General features: G+C 36.2%; 1 protein-coding gene across 1 annotated transcript in view; it reads right to left on the bottom strand.

Moving 5' to 3' along the window:
- The window catches only part of LOC121409690 (sphingomyelin phosphodiesterase 3-like), a 30,423-nt gene extending 16,508 nt beyond the window's left edge, over positions 1-13,915 (bottom strand). Inside the window, exons 1-3 of the mRNA XM_041601597.1 lie at positions 13,844-13,915; positions 12,048-12,123; positions 7,728-7,874 (exon numbers count right to left, since the gene is read on the bottom strand). Of these exons, the coding sequence (XP_041457531.1) occupies positions 7,728-7,874; positions 12,048-12,123; positions 13,844-13,915 (295 nt within the window). The remainder of the gene's footprint in view (positions 1-7,727; positions 7,875-12,047; positions 12,124-13,843) is intronic.
- Positions 13,916-18,550: the final 4,635 nt, after the last annotated feature.

Here is an 18,550-nt window from a genome sequence, read left to right as displayed (position 1 = left end):
CTCTTGTCTAGACAGGTAATTGAGCACAGAATGTTTTGAAATATACAAGAAAAAAGTGTACTGTTATCTTTTTCATTTCTTAATTAATTCATTCATTCATTAATTAATTAATTCATTCATTCATGCAATCATTCGTTCATCATTCACCTTTCCAAAATATGAAAAATAAAATGCAAATTGTCATAGCTGATTGCAGTCTCATGAATCCAACAGTTGAATAGTCAAGGAAGTGAAGATCAAAATAAGCTTCATCTATAATGCCTCCCTCCATTATTCCAATTTAATAAAGAACACAATACAGTTCACAAACTAAATGGCAGAGGAAGTATCTCAAAATACTTCATTATTGCTCAATTTTGAACCAAGATCAAGAAACCCATGCTTAATCGCACTCCCATCTACCTCTAAACAAACACAAAGTGGATGTGTCAATAACACATCAATCATATATTTAGCTAACGATTCGAAAAATACAAAGTATAATCAAGCATGATTGACATGTTTTACATTATAATCATATATAGCCCGTAATTACCTTGACATGCTACAAGCTGTCGATGTCATCATCGATATTTTTAAACGATAATAATATTCATCGTGATTACCAAGGAGGAAGCGTTAGCCTGTTAATACGATCAGAGTGATTTTAAATGCAAATGAACTTGACCAAATCTGATTCGTTCATTCATTCATGTTAATTATTAAAGTATTTTCCGGAGGAAGAACTATACATTGCCTGCAGTCACACACATCAACTATACACTTAAAAGAGAAAAGTTTACACAATATTGGGTAAAAAATGGAACATGCATGTTGGTTGGGTAAAGTGATACCAAATATGTTCTAAAATTTACGCAAAGGTGAGTTTAAATCGCCCAATATGGGGTAAAAAAAATTACCCAGCATATACAGTGCGTACCAAAAAAAATTTACACTTTGAAAAAGCCCTGAGAATTAAAAAATAAACAAGATGTGGGCAATTCTTTTACATATTATGTTGGGTTTGGGTATCATCTTTCCAATAAAAGTAAGAGTTTTGACAGAATATTACACTTGAGTGAGCACTGTCCATTTTTGTAAAACTCGCAGAAATCTGCGCAGAAATGCTCGTTTTCACGCTGTGTCAAGAGGAAAGGGCGAAATCAAACTTACCCAGCGAAACATTTCTCATACATTTCCCTTGCACTTTTAGTCAATAGAAATAAAATGGATGCATTCGAACATTTTGTAACAATTTTGCCAACAAAATTGAAATTTCAATACTTAATAAGCACAACCTTAAACCTTTTTATGCCAGCTGGATCTGAGGACATAACTAAATCTAAATGAAAGTTTATATCAGACATCTCCAGCATTGTTTCACTAAGTTTTTATCATTTAAAGTGGGTTTACATTTCATTTTTCCTTTAATACTTGTTTCTCCACAGTTTTTCCAAGCATGACAATGATTAACAAAATGAAAATCAAGTCTAAGCAATTTCATGTAAATGACAGCTCAGCGTAAAGCAAATATCGTCGAGATGGCCTCGGTGTGTGGGGAGTGGGGTGGGGTGCAATGCACTCTTCGAAGTGTTTTGGGCAAGGAAACAAGTTAAAAAGGGTAAAAGATATCTTCAAATCAATTTTATTAGCTAATTTCCATGTGTTCTTCATGATTAAAATCTACTTTTATTCGCATAACTATTTCAAATTTCTGCACAAATCATTTTTCATGAACTTTTCAAAAGTAAGTGGTGCTCACTCAGCGGAACTATTTTCTACAGTTATATCGTCATTTACTTAATTGGATCTGGGGAGCGTTTCATGAAAGGACTTGTCAGACGTTTCATCCGACAAGTCCCATTCTATCCGACAGTTACTATAGAAACAGTGCCTCTCAGCCAATCAGAATCAAGGAAGGATGTCATATCTGACAACTTGTCAGACAAAAATGTTGATGAAACGGTCCCCTGTACCAATGTTAAAATGTGGAAAAATCTTCAGGATATTACGAATGTTAAATTTTACAGGATTTTTTCTAAGTGTAAACTTTTTTTTGATACGCACTGTATACATGTTCTCTTTCTACCCAATATTGGGTAAAATTTTACTTAGTGTTTTTTAGAGTGTAGTTAATTGATATTAATTGATTATTATTCTAACACGAGATACTACCTCATAAAATTTGCCATTTATGTATTTCCTGCAGTAATTCTACTGAACTAAACTTCAAACTAGAACATGAATCGTTCATATCATTTTGTTCACCTTCAGAAACGAGTGAATGCTGATTAAACAAGATAACGCTTAGTCTGAAAAGGAAGCTATACCTGTATTTTTGGCTTGTGTGCATGGATAAATTATGTCACAGGATATTCATGTAATCTTCGCCTGGGGATGCAAATATCATGTTCAAGCAAACTACATAAGACCAATTCGAGATCTTGAAATAGAAGAAGCTGAATGACGTTTCTCCCTTTCTCTCCCGCTGGCATAAAACTCCATTTGTGCAAATCACATTAGTAAATCAGAAAAGAATTACACAAAACTCGTGGCATAATAATATTTTCATTCCGGAAGGAGAAATGTTGAAGAAAGTAATAACATCATCCTTCATGTATCCCTATTGTCGAATTATGTTCAGAGTTGGGGCAGAACATTAATCTTAAATTCATGTTAGCATAACAAGTAAAAACTGATTCTAGAAAGCTGGATTGTTCTTTATAGAGACAATTTTGTATAGTTAATCCAGTAAAATGACCAAAATATAAATTCGAAATATAAATAAAGTGAGAAACGGGAGACAGATAGATAAGAATGTTAAAAATATATATCATTGAGATGAAATGGGAGAGAGAGAGAGGGGGGAGAAGATCGAGTAGAAGTAGCAGCAGGAAACACATTGCACTTTCCCAAAAGATAAGTATAAGTAAAATTAATCTAAGAAACGAATGACACGAAATACATCTCCAAGATAAATTGGACACCCCAATCAGGTTCCTCACAGGCGAATAGATATTAGATTGTTGATAAGAAATAAATTGAAATGGAAGAAATATCGCTTGTCTTCATTACAACAGTTTGCAATATCGTCTCCCGTTGGGCGGACTTGCTCCTTCCCGTACAACATCCGTATATTATTTTGTCACCAATCCATCACGTGACCCTATTTATATATATTTGCAGCAGACGACTGCTCGAATTCAAAGATTGACCTAAATTGTTTGACCTTTATGAAATCGAATTTTTAATTCGTTCTTTCAAATGAATATTACTAGAAAATGCGAAATAAGATTGAATAAACAACATAACCGACATAAACACAGAAATACAACAACCATTCAGCTTCAAGGTATATCAGTTGTAACCATAGCATTAAGGAGACCCTGGCACTTCTTTGGATTGCAACGAAGGGCAAATCAAAACATTAGATTGAAAGCTCAATTGAATAGATTTGGAAGGAAAGTACTTTTAGAAAATCTGATTTAGGATTAGAACCTCACCATAATTTCAAAGAATGATTTCTAAACTAAGGAATTTAGGGAGGAAATAAGAACAAAAATCTTCTCTTATCTATTCGAATGGAGTCATCAACGTATGATGTGCATGTTTTTCTTACTTTTACAGGACCGTACTCTGAACTCAGTTTTGAACAGTCTTAAACTGTTACTATCTATCTATCTAGTATTGGTTGCCAAAGTGGCATATATCTCGAAAGTATAGATGGTCCATTTATCAACATATTTTGATTCTTAAATAATTCAAAATTGATTGCAATACTATCTTTGACATGCATTACAGAATTATTAAACGACCCAGTATAAAGAAGGATATATCTTAATGTAAAAAAAAAAGTTTTGACATCTATTTTACCGATAATTTTAGCAAAGACTTGAACCGTGTCCGAAGGTAATATGGGGTCTTTGTCCTCTGTCATATCATCCATGGCTTCTCTTCCTCATCCAACAACCGTCTACCATCCCTCCATTGATTCCACATCACTTAACTCTTTCAAACCGTGCTGTTCTCTGGTTAAGTAATCAATGGTTCGGAATAGTTCTTCATGAAATATGCAGGTTAATGATGATACTGTCACATCAACACATAAATTAGTCATTTCCATCACGCCTGTGACGTAACAGATGATGGGCTTTGCTAGACATCATGGTAACACCTTTTCAAACGCCGGACAATGACAAATCCATCAACTGTACCCCATAATAACAACTCGAGTATATATAAAAACGCATCAAAGGATCGGGTTCTCGCGTAAATCTCGCGTTAAGCGGAGGGAAAGCCACAAAATGAATATTTTGAGACCTTAAAAGCGAAACAGAAGACAGCGTAAATCAGCAGTCGGCTATTTACTGAGTTTGGCCCCCACTTACCAGTTATTGCCCTTGCCAAAGGCCGCTTCAAAGTGTTATTACGAGGCAAGAACATTAGGACATTACTCCCATTCTGTACATCCATGGGACTCATTTAATAAGCAAAGCAAGGTCGGTAAAAAGCCGCGTGTCATTCTCCATACCCCTGCTTATTTGTTAGAGAATGTAAAGGACAAAAACGTGCATTAACGTCTGAAAGGACTGCACAAAAGAGAGGAAAGGAAAGCGTGAAGGACGTACTTAAAATAGATTTATGAAGAGGATGTCTTTTGTGAATAGAAACACACGAGTCCTTTCCATGTGCGATTCATGTCGTGATTTTGGCGCCGGCGATCTATCAGGGCCCGTGCATGTATTACGAAGGTGGCGCCGAAAAGGTGAGAAATCGACTGCATTTAAGCCGTGTTTTTGCAAGAGGCCACCGCCATTCACATTCTTATTGCGCTGCACTCACTGATATGAAGAGACAGAAAGAGAAATCCCTCAAGGAAAACACAATATCACTATCCGAGAGAGGTATCAACGAATCCTCTCTCTATTATACCCTTCACCATCTCTCTCTCTCTTTCTTCTCTCTCCCATTTTACCCACACTATTATCCTCTCTTTCCCACTCATTGTATATTAATCAATCTTCTTCTTTCTCCCCATGCTCTCCCTTTTGTCTCATCTTTTTCACAACACCCCTCTTTGCCCCTCTTCCTTATCTCCCAGAGAGAGTTCGACCCCGACCATCTTCTCTTTCCTTCTGTTTCAGTTTCTGTCTGTCTCTCACTCACGTTCTCTCTCGCTACCTTCCCTACATCTATATTGCAAATACACGAAATAGGGTGACCAAAGATATAGAAGCAGGAGGAAGTATGAAACGGATAATATGAACAAATGAGATAATAAAAAAAATATGAAGGCAACTAAACCAATGTGAGGGGGGGGGGCAAAGAATGAGAAAGATTTAGCTTATGTCATGAAAGGGTATTAATTCACTCTTCAATTCCTTAACTAATCGTCCATTACAACCTGTACGTGAGAGAACAACGTGTCGAACCCAGGTTCTTGAAAAGGTATAGACGTCATGTGTACAGACAACCAAAGAGACAAGTAGGGGAATTTCGAATCAATATTTACCATAAAAATTTAGGTGATTTTTATATGAAATACAGGCTTAATATTCAATTTTCTAAACTAACAAAGACGATGACATTGCGATACAAAAAGTAAAATATCATTGGTTGTGTGCCTAGCAGAAGGGCAGAGTGCGTTTAGTTATGTGTGCGGGTGTGCGTGTGGGGTGTACATGTGTGTGGATGGATGAGGGGAAGGGGGCTGGATAAGGCATATTCATCATTCTTTTTCTTCTAAGCTACAAATTTACAAAACCCAATTAGGTTTGCCATCGGATTTTCTCCTATGTTTACACAACCTAATATAAAAATGTGTTTTCCTAAAGACAATATGCCACCTTTTTTTTGAAATAGCATTGTAGTTGGCGGTGAGAATTGTCTTCAAATATTGGTTTATTCAACTCATGATGAATGTTTGTGCATAGTGTGTCTGTGGAGCTTCCCCCTTGATAATCACCACGATACGCTGTAGCAGTGTTCATGTTGTCGCTAAGAGACAGCGTGAACATATACGTAGAATAATAACATTGAAACAATGCATTCTAAAAACTAATCTACATATTTGATTATAGACATGATAGGCATGGAACATGCAAGGGGAATCATCTGGCATGAAGAATATATGAATCGATGCCTAGAATGTATGGCTGGAAATGACTACATTGAACATAAATTACTATTATCGAATAGATTCGATGAAGTGAATTCAACATTTTAAGAAAAGGATTGTATATCGATCAGAAGTAGTTGGTCTGTCAATCAATCTCAGATCTCCTATTTCACCGGTGTGTGCTTTGTGCTCAAGTGAATGTGCATCCATTCACTTGGGAGTCAGCGAAAATAGTGTCAGTTGGAAAAATATTACCCCCTTCGAAGAGATCAATCCGAGCCATGCTATATTAGAAAATCCAGACAGAAAACCTAATAGGGCTAAATATCGATAACTATTATTGATATCGCATTGACAAAGAAAAACCAAACATGATGTTAAAATCAATAAATTATCCCGGCATTATGGCGCGGAAGGCTGTAATATATTCAGTTACACCTTTGAATCAAAAGCGGTCGGTATTTTCTCCTACACCGTCTTGTTGTCTTGTAGACCTCCATTTTTACGGCGGACGCTGGAATGCATGTGTACCCAATGTGACCAAAACCCCGAAATGACGTCTTTTTGCTCGACCAAACGGATTGGGTTACCTTTTAGCGTCCATGGAAAGGGGGAACCTTATTGAGTTGAACATCATGAAGAAATTCGGATAAAGTAGGCTTACGAGAAGACGACAAGGCAAACAAGAATTGGTGATCGCTGAGTACCAGTGCCAGCTGGATCCAGAGGCTCAGACACCTCGATGAAACTCGACCACGTCTCTCTTGTGATCTCGTCTACTTGGAATGTAAAGGGTAAGACGTCCCCATGGCACAATGGCAAGATCATATGATTGAATCTAATATGAACTTATACAATATTTTCATTACATTCGCACTAGAAAAATAGTTCAATGATCAGTGCCCCCTCTAATTATTTTCAATATTCCATAGCAGCTTACGATTGTATAAATTTTCAATGGAGAAACAAATACATCACGCTCCCGTATTTGCCCCAAAGGTAAATACTAATAATGATTTCTTGATGACTCTCCGGAATTTGTAATTCAATTCTTTTATTACTGATGGTCCTTGGAAGCAGGCTATGATTGAGTGACTCTGGAGGTGTCAGATAGTATATTATTGATGTGCGCAGGAAATGGATGCTAATTTTATTCTAACCAAACCCTCACAGGTCTCCTTCCTCAGTATTGGAGATCAAAGGCTAATAAGAAAAAGAGATACATTGTAACTCAAAACAGTGCGGTTACGGTCACATCAAATAATAAAACATATCCTGACAGACCGATTCTGCATACGCAAACGTTACGCACATGCTTTGTTTGGTCTGATGTCTACTTGTGTGATGTGAATGAGGTGGTAGAAACAGCTGGTAAGTAATCATAAAATCCCGTTCCAGGTTCATATTCTTCTATTTTATCATAAATGTAGAACACTGATCCTAACTCTACCTGTAGGCTCAACATGGCATCCATCCACAAACTTTCATCTTTTTCATGGCGGGAAATCCACCTGCAATATTATTCCATGTCCTCGGTGAAGGAAACAAATCATCGCCTAAGCTCATGTGAGATGAGAATTACAATTTCTATTTTTTCATGAATCATTTAATCAATACATGATGGGCTTACTTGGAGACATGTTGTCGAAGTTGAAGTTTCCGCAGAGGACGTCAAAGGCCACTACTTCTTGCAGTCCTTCAAGTCGATGACTGTACACATGGAAATTGTTAAGCCACTTCAAAATAGCATCCATCTGAGCCGAGCGCAAATCATCTTCTGTAAAAAAAAAAACAATATTCATGTTGTAAAAGAGTTTTTATAATATTTTCATATATTTAGGTAGATATATAGCGAAACTTCTATTTATACACATAACTTTCTTATTGTTTGTCCAATAATGTATTAACTTTCAGCTATCAACTTGTCTGATTTTTCTTTTTCCTCTAAAAATAAGTTTTTATTTGGGTTAGATTCTCCTTTAACATTACAATCCCTGAAGGTGTAAAACTTTTGAGACTGTACGTTTGGAAGTGGAAAAAATATGCAAGGCATAACGATGTGGATAATCTTTGCCCTTTCTCTATTCCTTGTAATTTGTTTCCTTTTATGGGAATTGGCTATCCGTGTGGTTGCAATGAAAATACGTTCACCTCTAAGACCTAATACGAGGGATTATATTCCATACTTCGTCCGAGAGTATTCATGAATACAACACCGAAGATTTACAGGAGATGATTTTCATAACCAGTCAAGATACCGTGTGAATATTTGTCTGAGCCCAGTGGTTTGCATTTCTTGTAACATGACCTCCGTAGCCTCTTCTTTGAACACTCAACAGCAATCACCTAAACACAAGTGCCCGATGCAAACCGCATTTCTGTATAACCTGACTCTACCGAGTTAGTGTCCTCCCAATTTAAGGCAAAAGCTACGGTATCTCTTGAAAGCTATACGAAGCAAGAAATATAGGGCATACAGCATCTATGAATAACGTTAAGGAAGATGGCGGTGGCTCAAGGGATAAGGCGGGGGGTAACTACCAAGCCTATCTCCATCACCTCCTCCTATTCGGGTCTAATCTCTATGATTTTCAGCCGTTCATATTCATACTATAGCATGGCGGTTATGCTTTAGGAAGTTTCTTGTCAGAGAAAGATCATAAATTGTGGTTTATCTATGTTTCCAGAATTTATCCGATCCCCTCCCCCTCAACACCTTTGGCAGTACCATGTTTAACCCCCTGTGAAATTGGAGTGACGTATATATATCTACCGGGTCAACAAGGGTAGATGCCAAGAAAACCTAATAAATGTTTAATGACCTAAAAGGGCATCTTTCAAGGGTGTTGAGAGAGAAAGCTGTATCGGAATAGTCTCTATAATAGCTGGTCATGCTTTATGAATGAAAATAACCACTCTATTCCATCAACCTGGCATTTCCTCTTTCTCATCGTATCCCTTAGAATATGTTGAAAGGAAGTTTTACTTTTTTTTCTTTCGCTTGTCTGAATTCTGTAGGCCCAATATTCATTCGTCTTTTGAATGAACCTTCCATGCTAAAAAGAACTCAGTGTCACACGATGGTCACAGTGTGTTCACATTATGAACTGTGTGAAAATTAACTTTGATTCACACTGTTACACACTGTTTCACACAGTGTGAAGAAGAATTCATACTGTGTGAAGATAACTTCACACTGTGGACACCTCGACCTTTCTGAGTGTTCAGAGTGTGTTCAGTTTCACTGAGTGTAATATTATACTGTCCATACTGTTAAAATGCTGAAATTTAAGTGTGAAAATGAGTTCACACTGTGGTCCACACTGTGAACACACTATCGTACCTGTATTTCTTCCCCAGTAATTTTCATCATTCGTAGGCCTCGACTTTGATGTACTTATTTCAGCCCTAGTTTCAGAAACGGTTCCCTTTTTACGCACAAAGAAAAAAGAATTAATAGATTTCCCCAATATCAGAAGTAGATATGAAGTTATTTCTTGGTCATAAAGGGCGTGGGATTATCTTTTTCTTCATCACTACACTTTTTATATCTATATGCAAATAACATTCTATACGAAGATTAATCCGTTGTTGGCTTGGGACTGGGAGTGATTTACGTCAGTACCTTTTTATCAATTTACGACAAACTCGATTCCTCTCTCTCTCTCTTCTGTCATGTACTTTATCATTCCTTTCACACTTTTTTAATACTGCGAGTCCGTATTTGTTTCTCTCTCTCTCTTTTACTTTCTATCTATCTGCATGTTTCTCAAATATATTTCTCTGTCTCCCACTGTATATGTGTGTATTTCTCTTTCGCTGATAATCCATCCCCTTCTACTCTTTGCATTATCGATTTAATAGGGACCCATCGAGTATTTTTTTTTAGTTTTTTCTTCATCTAAGTCATGACAGCAACCTTTCAAAAGTTTTATATTGTTCGTATTGGACACCTGAACATGATCGGAATAGAAGTTTATTGTCATTTCGTTAGATTGCAGGCCCGAACACCATGAGGGGCAAAATTATGATTGGAAACACCTTCATGAGATGTTGTAACTGAACAGTTTTACGTAATTATCATTAATTATCTGGCTACATAAAGGTCGAGTGACAGACATATAAATATGCGAGATACGCACATGAGTGTTCGAACTCATTAAAATCAGAAAGCAAATAACGACCGTGAACTTTAGAATGCACTTTCCAGTATTCACTTTATGAGAGCTTTTTGCCGACGTTTCCTAGGCAACACCCGAGAGGAAACCCTATCCTACGACATTAGGTATAAAAAGCGGCTACTCTCAATTTTCTCTCGCCGTAAACCGTAACGTGTCACCCCTCTGGTCGGACTAACAGCGGAAGCGATCGCATTTCTCGCGGGCCAGCCAATATAAGAGAGAACCCCTAGAGAATACACGTACGAGAGGCGACTACGACACTTTGAGGGAGATGAAAACAGACCGCGCGAAATGGCGCAATAAAAGACCCAAATCTACCTGCTGTGAAAAGCACCCGCCAATCTTCATTCCCCTACCAACGATCTTCGAACTTCAATATCACTTTCACTTTGTAATCAACGTTTTGAACCTCGAGGCTAAAGCAAAAAAAAAAGAGGAGTAAACAACCTCCTTTTATTTATTACCAGTGATTCGTGCTGCTGAATGAGAGGTGGGGTGTACAGGGGCGCCAATGTTTGACTTGGCCTGGCTCGTTGATATCATCACCTACACTCGACCTACATAGATACGAATAGGTGGGACAGTAAGTTCAGAGTTTGCTTGCTGTGTCCGTATACACGTGTGAATCTTGGCTTGCCTTCAGGTGTGAGCTATCCTCGAGAGACTATCTGCATGTGTTGCTGATGTATACCCGAGCAGTTTGATTTGTTCCACGTATCTCTGTCGGGATTGACAGCTTTTGGGAGGCCACCTGCCCTTCGCTCTGATTACAATTGTTCCAAGAAGCATGAACGTTGATTAAACAAAATCTGTAGTTACGCACCGACACAGGTCCTTCATTTAATTTTATCAACCTTACCTCAATAAGGTCTACAGAGGCTCTGAACAAGAAGGATTGATTGACAATTTCATCTCCCTTGTCTCAAACAAAGGCCATGCCATTTACTTCTACTTCCCACTTGTGTGAGCTATAAATTATAAACCTATAACACGTGGTTATATAGCTTCTTGATCAGTATCATGGTCAATGTTACGAAATTTTTACGCAGAATTTCGTAAATTACATATATTTTAACTGAACACCTAAAAGATATCTTAATTGTTTTCCCACTTAAGCTGGCAGTCAGATTTTACTAATTTATTTAATTTAAGACCTGTAGTTGCTCCTCAATTCTTATAGAATAAAGATCCAATCTCAACCTGCCTACGGAGGGAGCATCCCTTACACGCACAACAGGTTTTTAAGGGAAGAGTATGCATGATATAACGGTTCCATGACATTTGCTCCGGCGACAATTGCTCAGCTGTAAGTTTCACGCACTAACGGAATTACCAACTTCAGCCTTTGATTAATTAAACACTATAAAACTTTAACACAACCTAACATAAAACCCAATTGCTACCCTAACCCTATTCTTAGACGAAATAAAGCCCGGTGCAAATGTAGTGTCACCGATATAACCTAAACAAAAAACATGTCATGAATTTCTATGGTAAGAGTGACTTGTTCTATTTTGGGCCAATATTCTGAGGGTTGTAATATTTAGTGACCAAACCTTCTAATATTGCTCATAAAGGATGTCCCACTGTTAAAGTAAGTAATTTTCCCCCCTATTTCTCGTTCATTTTTATTCAAGGAGGCAAAATATGTATGTCTAATGCAATAGTTCATGTGCTTATTTCTGTCTGTGGAATTTGGGGTTAACCGGCATAATCGACATGTACAGCACAATTCAACGATAATAGTGAGATAAGAGTTAATATCTTACTTTGAGCGGCTTGTAACTGTGTAATGGCCACATAGCCTACAACGGGATGACCCTCCTCGCTTCGACCTAGATGAACCTAGAGTAAAAAAGAACATAAATATGTACATTAATCAAGATGCAAGCTCTCGTTCAGCTCAATAATAAGATTTGCAAGTATCAAAAAGTCTTTTGAGAACAACTTACTTTCAAGTTGTATCAATACACTATAATACAATGAACATGCTTCCTTTTCCATTCTTTATCATAATTTACGATCTGACATTTTGTTACACAAAAATGACAAGCAAATAGATAAAAGAAACATAATGAATTATTAGAATTAGGCAAAGACGAAACAACGGAGGAAGATGTACTAAACGAACAGAAAAAAATGTAGATTGATTATTTACTGGTTCGCTTTTGTACATGTAGGTTAAATGTTGCATGAAAGCTTTTATGTCATTAAGTGGAAAAGTCACAACGTAACTTTGATTAGTTCGATCAAGGTACGGTGGAAGCAAAGAGCAAACCAAAGTGAGCATCTCTATTCCATCAAGGCCTGCTTGGCGACATTTAATCCATATGTTTCCATTGGTTGTTGACCTGTACACCAGGAAGGCTTTATAGATTCTGCTTTAATTAAATGACAGTTTGAAGATCTACCAAAAGTTCTGATCAACACAACATACGTTCCAGACGTTCTCACACGCTGCTCCCTAAATCCATTCTTTATCTGACTATTATTTTACTGAAATATATTCGCCAAAGTACAAAAATTTCAAACATTGACAAGGCCTATTCATGTATTGTTTTCTGTATGCATTTTAATTTTTAAATAGAATTTTGGTTATTATAATTAAGAATTTAGTTTTCCATAAGAATATTTAAATTTTTCAGCATACATTTTCAGGTTATTTGGAGTGTGCTGACCATGATAAACTTTTATTTCAAGTGAAAAAGATATACATATGGCAACAGTGAAATAAACAGGACAAACGTGACAACAGGATAAAATCTATCAAATCTAAGGACATTCATTTTAGTCCTGCTTTTAATAATTGCTCTTTAAAAACGGCCTTGTTCATCTCCACATCAAACTCAAATATGATTTTGTATATTTTTATGGCATTACGAGGCGAGGGGATCGAACCTAAGAAAGATTTCTTTCCATGACACTTACTTAGAAACGGAAATATATTTTGGATATCGGATCTTTAAAAAGAAAGAGCAATACGATGAGATCATGCGTCAATGATTTCACCATATGTCTCATAGAGAAAATGTATCATCAAAAGATGTACGTAACAAGTAAAGAAATAATTCTGTCAAAAAAGGGAAATCACTGTATTACGAGCACGAGCTAAACACATTATCCTGTACTCCATACGACCAAATACTGATGGGAGAACCACGGATTCTGGATAGAAATAAACGAAAGGAGAGGAATCTAAAATTAGTATTCACTCGAGACCCCATGAAATATGACTACAAATGACGTCATTACTAGGTACTCAATAACAGATGGAACGTTTGCTATTAAATACTATGCAACCCAATAACGGGTGGTTAGTGGTCTAAACTATGTGTTATTTGACCTAGATAATACCGATTTAAAACATAAATATTCACTGGAAATAAGACAAAAATTATGTCTACATCGATTGTACACAATCTTTACTTGATCACGCCAAGCTTTCAGCCATTTCTCCCATCATTTTCATTCATGTATGGGTCCGACATGTTTTGTTCAGATTAGAGATATAGATTTAAGACACAGGATAATGAAAATATTATGATCACAATGTAAAACAAAATACAGCGACATTCCAGATTCTCTCGGAAATCTCAACCTTCTCAACAACTTGTAGAATCTGAAGTTGTTTGGCCATCCCTCTTGGTTTGGCAGGCGTATAGAGCTGGTTAATTGGGAGTATTCGGTCGTTGAGATTGGATCTATCCGACCGAATAAAACAATTACATCCCAGAAATTAATCGAATCAGGAAATCTCCTAAAAACCAGCCATGTTTTCTCCGGTTGCATGCATCACAAGAGCATTGACCAGCCTATACCTGACCTTCTTTCAAGACCTCAAAATATTTTCTGATATGAACTTGTTTTATTTTATATATACATGTACGTATTTTTAAGGCGCCATTTAGAGACAAAAAAAATCACACAAAATGTACAAATGGAAAAAATATATTTTTCTACCCATTTCATGAACATTAAAGGCGTGAACACGATTGACTAAAAACAGTTAAGTATTTTTTTATTACAGGTATAAAAATGCAATTTTCAGTATTGTCATAGCACATCATAAGCACTTTGGGGGACGAAAAACGAACCATATTCATTCATTTCATCCGTGGAAAAGGTATAGAAATATCATTGAAATTCTTTCTGCAGAATTTGGATCTGAATACGAAGGTATCTCATGAGATATGAAATGAAATATTAAAGATGGATGATGTCTGCTTGACATTTAAAAAATCCCCAATGTCACCATCTTCCATCCGCATTAAAATTATTTCTCCTCGATAAAGTGATTTTAGTATTCGTCTTTTTCCTGTGCAAACTCATAGGCCCGTATTCTTAGGTCAGCTTTAACTTAGACTACGGTCCAACTCTGTGCTGAAATTATGGGGAGCCAAAACTACAAAAAAAATCTGTATTGTATATTTCTCGTGTTTACTATTTTGTTTCCTTTTGCTTTCTTCATGAAGAAAAATACTTAAAAAAACATCAGTCATCATTCCCAGACAATTTTGGAGTGTCATAATGAGTTAATAAATTTGATGTGTACTGTTAGGGATTTGTGCCCAAATTGGCTCTCCTTAGTTAAACCACAAAATAGTCTATTTAAACCCAAGTTTCGAATGTGGGCCGTTAATTTTTTATTACAATATTCATACATATTTGGTTATGTAATTCCCTTTTTAATTGAATTTATCATATTAATATCAATACATTTAGTTGATATTTCTTCATTGCATTTTACCATTTCTAGACAAATCAAGATAGAATAATTCAGCTTTTCAGAACTTTTGCTAAATTTTAGTGGAATTTCATGACAACAGCCCCTCTAAAATGAATACAGGACTTATAATTTCTTCTATAAATTTAAAATTATTGCATCGGGTCGAAGTGTAAGGAAACAAAGGTGGAATGTGGTGTCGATGTTTCTAAGTGAACACGTTCATCAGGATCCAAACACTTATATTAGACCTAAACACTTTAGACACTAAAATGGAAGGTAAGATGCGGTGTGTATTCATTATAAATGGTCCTGGGTGTGTGCAATGTACGTGTGTGGGCGTGAACACTGTGTGTGCGTGATGGTGGGTGTGTTTAGGTGTGTGTGGAGGTCGGATGGATGAAATGGGGTGGGTGGACTCACACATTTTTGTGCCAAGAAGGAGACTGAAAAATAAAGTGCAAAATATGTGTGTGTGTATGTATGTGATCACAGAAAATCTTAGGCATTGCTACTAAGAGAAAGATCTCCCCAGTCTCATAGTTTCTAGTCATCCTCCCCGATTGGCATGGTTTACATGTCCGTGTGTGTGTATGTGTGTGAGTGTATGTACGTATGTATGTATGTATGTACAGATGAGATTAGATTAAAGAGGAGGAAATAATGGAAATGAACAAACAGTGAGAAGATAGAAAATAAGAGATGGAATGAAATGGAGCAGAATAAGAGAGAGAGACCGAGACGGGTGATAGATGAAGAGCGAGAGAAATGAAGAGAGGGAGGGAGAAAGGGGAAGAGAGAATGAAAAGGGAAATTTTCTTTTACTCGATGAAACCAAAATTCATGAAGAATAGATATGTTCAATCAATTTGCCTCGCTGTATTTCAATTTGAAACTTCATTCATATATAGACATATGGAAATGCTATCTGAACCGCTTGATTGGAATTTCGTCTGCAGGAACCTCTAGACATGCTCCATCAAGTAAAAAGACACAATTGATTCAAGATGCAAACTACCTTGAAGAAGAAATGAAGAACAAGAAAAGTGATGTTTAAATAAAAAGAAATGCATAGACTGCTAAGAAAATAAAGTTACAATGCTTACTTGGTCGTCAGATGTTTCTGAAGTTTTTTAATGATATATTTAAATATCATCAATTCAGGAACACAATGACATCCAAGTTGATACAAGGGTAAAATTTTGTAGCCCAGGTTGATAAAAATGTATGAAATATGAAATCTAGAGGAGTTTGAGAATATTAAAAGTGATTACATTATCAATTATTTTATTCTTTGAATAGAAATAATCGTAGACATAGTCGTGGTGGTAATAACTGCGATGTTGGTTCTATTGCTGCTGCTGCTGCTGCTACTTCTGCTGCTGGTGCCGGTGAAAAATAAGTAACAATAATGATAGCGATACAAATGAAAAAAAATAAAGATAATTAAAATACATTTCTGTTAACTGAAGAAAGAAAACAAACAACGGACGATATCACTTTATTCTTTATCTTTACAAATACTGCTAGTATCAACATTACGCCAATGTGTCTTTCTTTTAAAAGTTTTGTGTCCATAATTTCGGTACTCTTTCTATTCTCTAAGTCGTAACAGCCAACGAGGCTTGATCGCAACCGACAGCCATAATCAAAACAATAACCTTCCAATCCAAATATAATTATCATCATGCTGATTTCATTTTCATAGTGCCACTTGTTTGCATTGGAATTAATCTCCTTACCCCGGCTGTTCTATTTATGTCATAAAGGTTCAATCACTGTTTGATTAAATTGCTCGCGTTAAACCCCGTTTTGACACGCCAGTCAGTCATTGGCTCCAAATCTAACGCTGACTTTGTTAAAGACGCAAGCAACCTCTCATCTCAACTTTGAAGGAGTTTTTGCTTCTTTGTTTTCATCACGGACTACATGATATGATTTGTGAGGGATCGGGAATAAATAACATATTTGAATTATTTTATATCGGCATTATTGTATTCATTATAATGCCATTTTTGTTTGGCCAACCAACCCACTTTTGAGTCTGCTACACAAAATACCAATATTCAGCATATCGTTATAGTATTCCCAAGCGAAGCAATATTTCAGTCAATTCCACATCGAAACGGAGCATTGCCATGTTCGCTTTTAATTTGAGTTTTATTGAGTGATCGTGAGTTGGTGACAGGGTAAAATATTATTGAATGTTAGGCCAACCACAGAAAACGACACGACGTGCGTTGAAAAAAAACCCGCGGATTAATTTCACCTTTTTATCTAGTAATATGCACGAAGCTCTAGGGACCAGTATGGTCATTAAAATCCACTTAATCCAATGCGATTTTGTGCCCATGGACAAAATGTATGATAAAGATTATGAATTATTGATGAAAATAGGAGATACCAAATGATGCTTTGCAATTATAAAGGGATATATATTATAATTAAGTATTATTTATGCACCACGCTTTTGAAAGGATGAAGAGAGCTTAGGAGCCGCGTATAACTTTGATTGGATTTTGCATTGTTTGGATTGTATTTAAGACACAACGAGGTGACAGCATTTGGGCACTTATCTAATCAGTTTATTTAACATAAAAAATACCAGACTTTACAAGATCTGTCGAATTTAGACGAGCATTATGAAAAATGCAACATAATATCAAGCTAAAATTCCTTTCAAATTCATAACTACATCTTTAATTTCATTTCAATATCATTACAAGAAATATAACTGTCATCTTTAAAAATCGTTTTTGGTAATTGCATAGAAAAAAAGTCGAATACTCTTCCTTTCAAAACAAGGCTATTTAAAATATGGGTCAAAATAGTAATTTGGGATGAATCCACGTGACAGATGTGACGCTTTCAATATTACTCACGATGTTCTAAAGACAAAAGAGAAGTCTTAGACATAACATTGAAAGTGACATATCAACTCCATTGTGCAGTTTCAGCTGGAAATGAGTTATTTTACCAATTAGAGTCGCCGGATAAGCAAACCTCTTCAAGTATACATGTGTCATTTAAATAACGACAAAGAGTGACGTGTTTTGTTAATTAACAGTTCTTACCGTCTCACATAAAAGAAACATGATTAACAAAGACGTAAGCTGACTGATTACATTAGACAGTGAGATTATCTCCAGGACCTCAGTCGATATTACAGGTAGTACTGTCACATCAAAGAAAAAAAAATCCAGACCGATCAAAGCTATTTGAATGTGACTGTATAGCATAACAGTAATAAACAGGAGGGATATATAGGCCTACAGGGGTAAAGTTATGCACTTTACCCAGGGTTCCATGCACACTTAAATAAATTGTTGGTCAACATACTGTCCACTGAGTTGGGTAATGTATGTTGAAAAAAAATACATATTCTATGAAATTATCATCCAATTGAGCAAATTTATTACCCAATTATTAGTTTTTATTACCTAATTTGGACAGATTTTAACCAATGGTTGTGAGGACAGTATGTTGCCCATGGTTGGTTAAAAGTTGGGCATTTTTTGCCAAACTATTTAAAGAGTGTAACAAAAAAGT

This window comes from Lytechinus variegatus, chromosome 2, assembly GCF_018143015.1.
Source record: "Lytechinus variegatus isolate NC3 chromosome 2, Lvar_3.0, whole genome shotgun sequence".
In the NCBI taxonomy this organism is placed as follows: Eukaryota; Metazoa; Echinodermata; class Echinoidea; order Temnopleuroida; family Toxopneustidae; genus Lytechinus; species Lytechinus variegatus.
The sequence above is the reverse complement of the archived record's forward strand: the minus strand, read 5'-3'. Positions and strand labels throughout refer to the sequence as shown.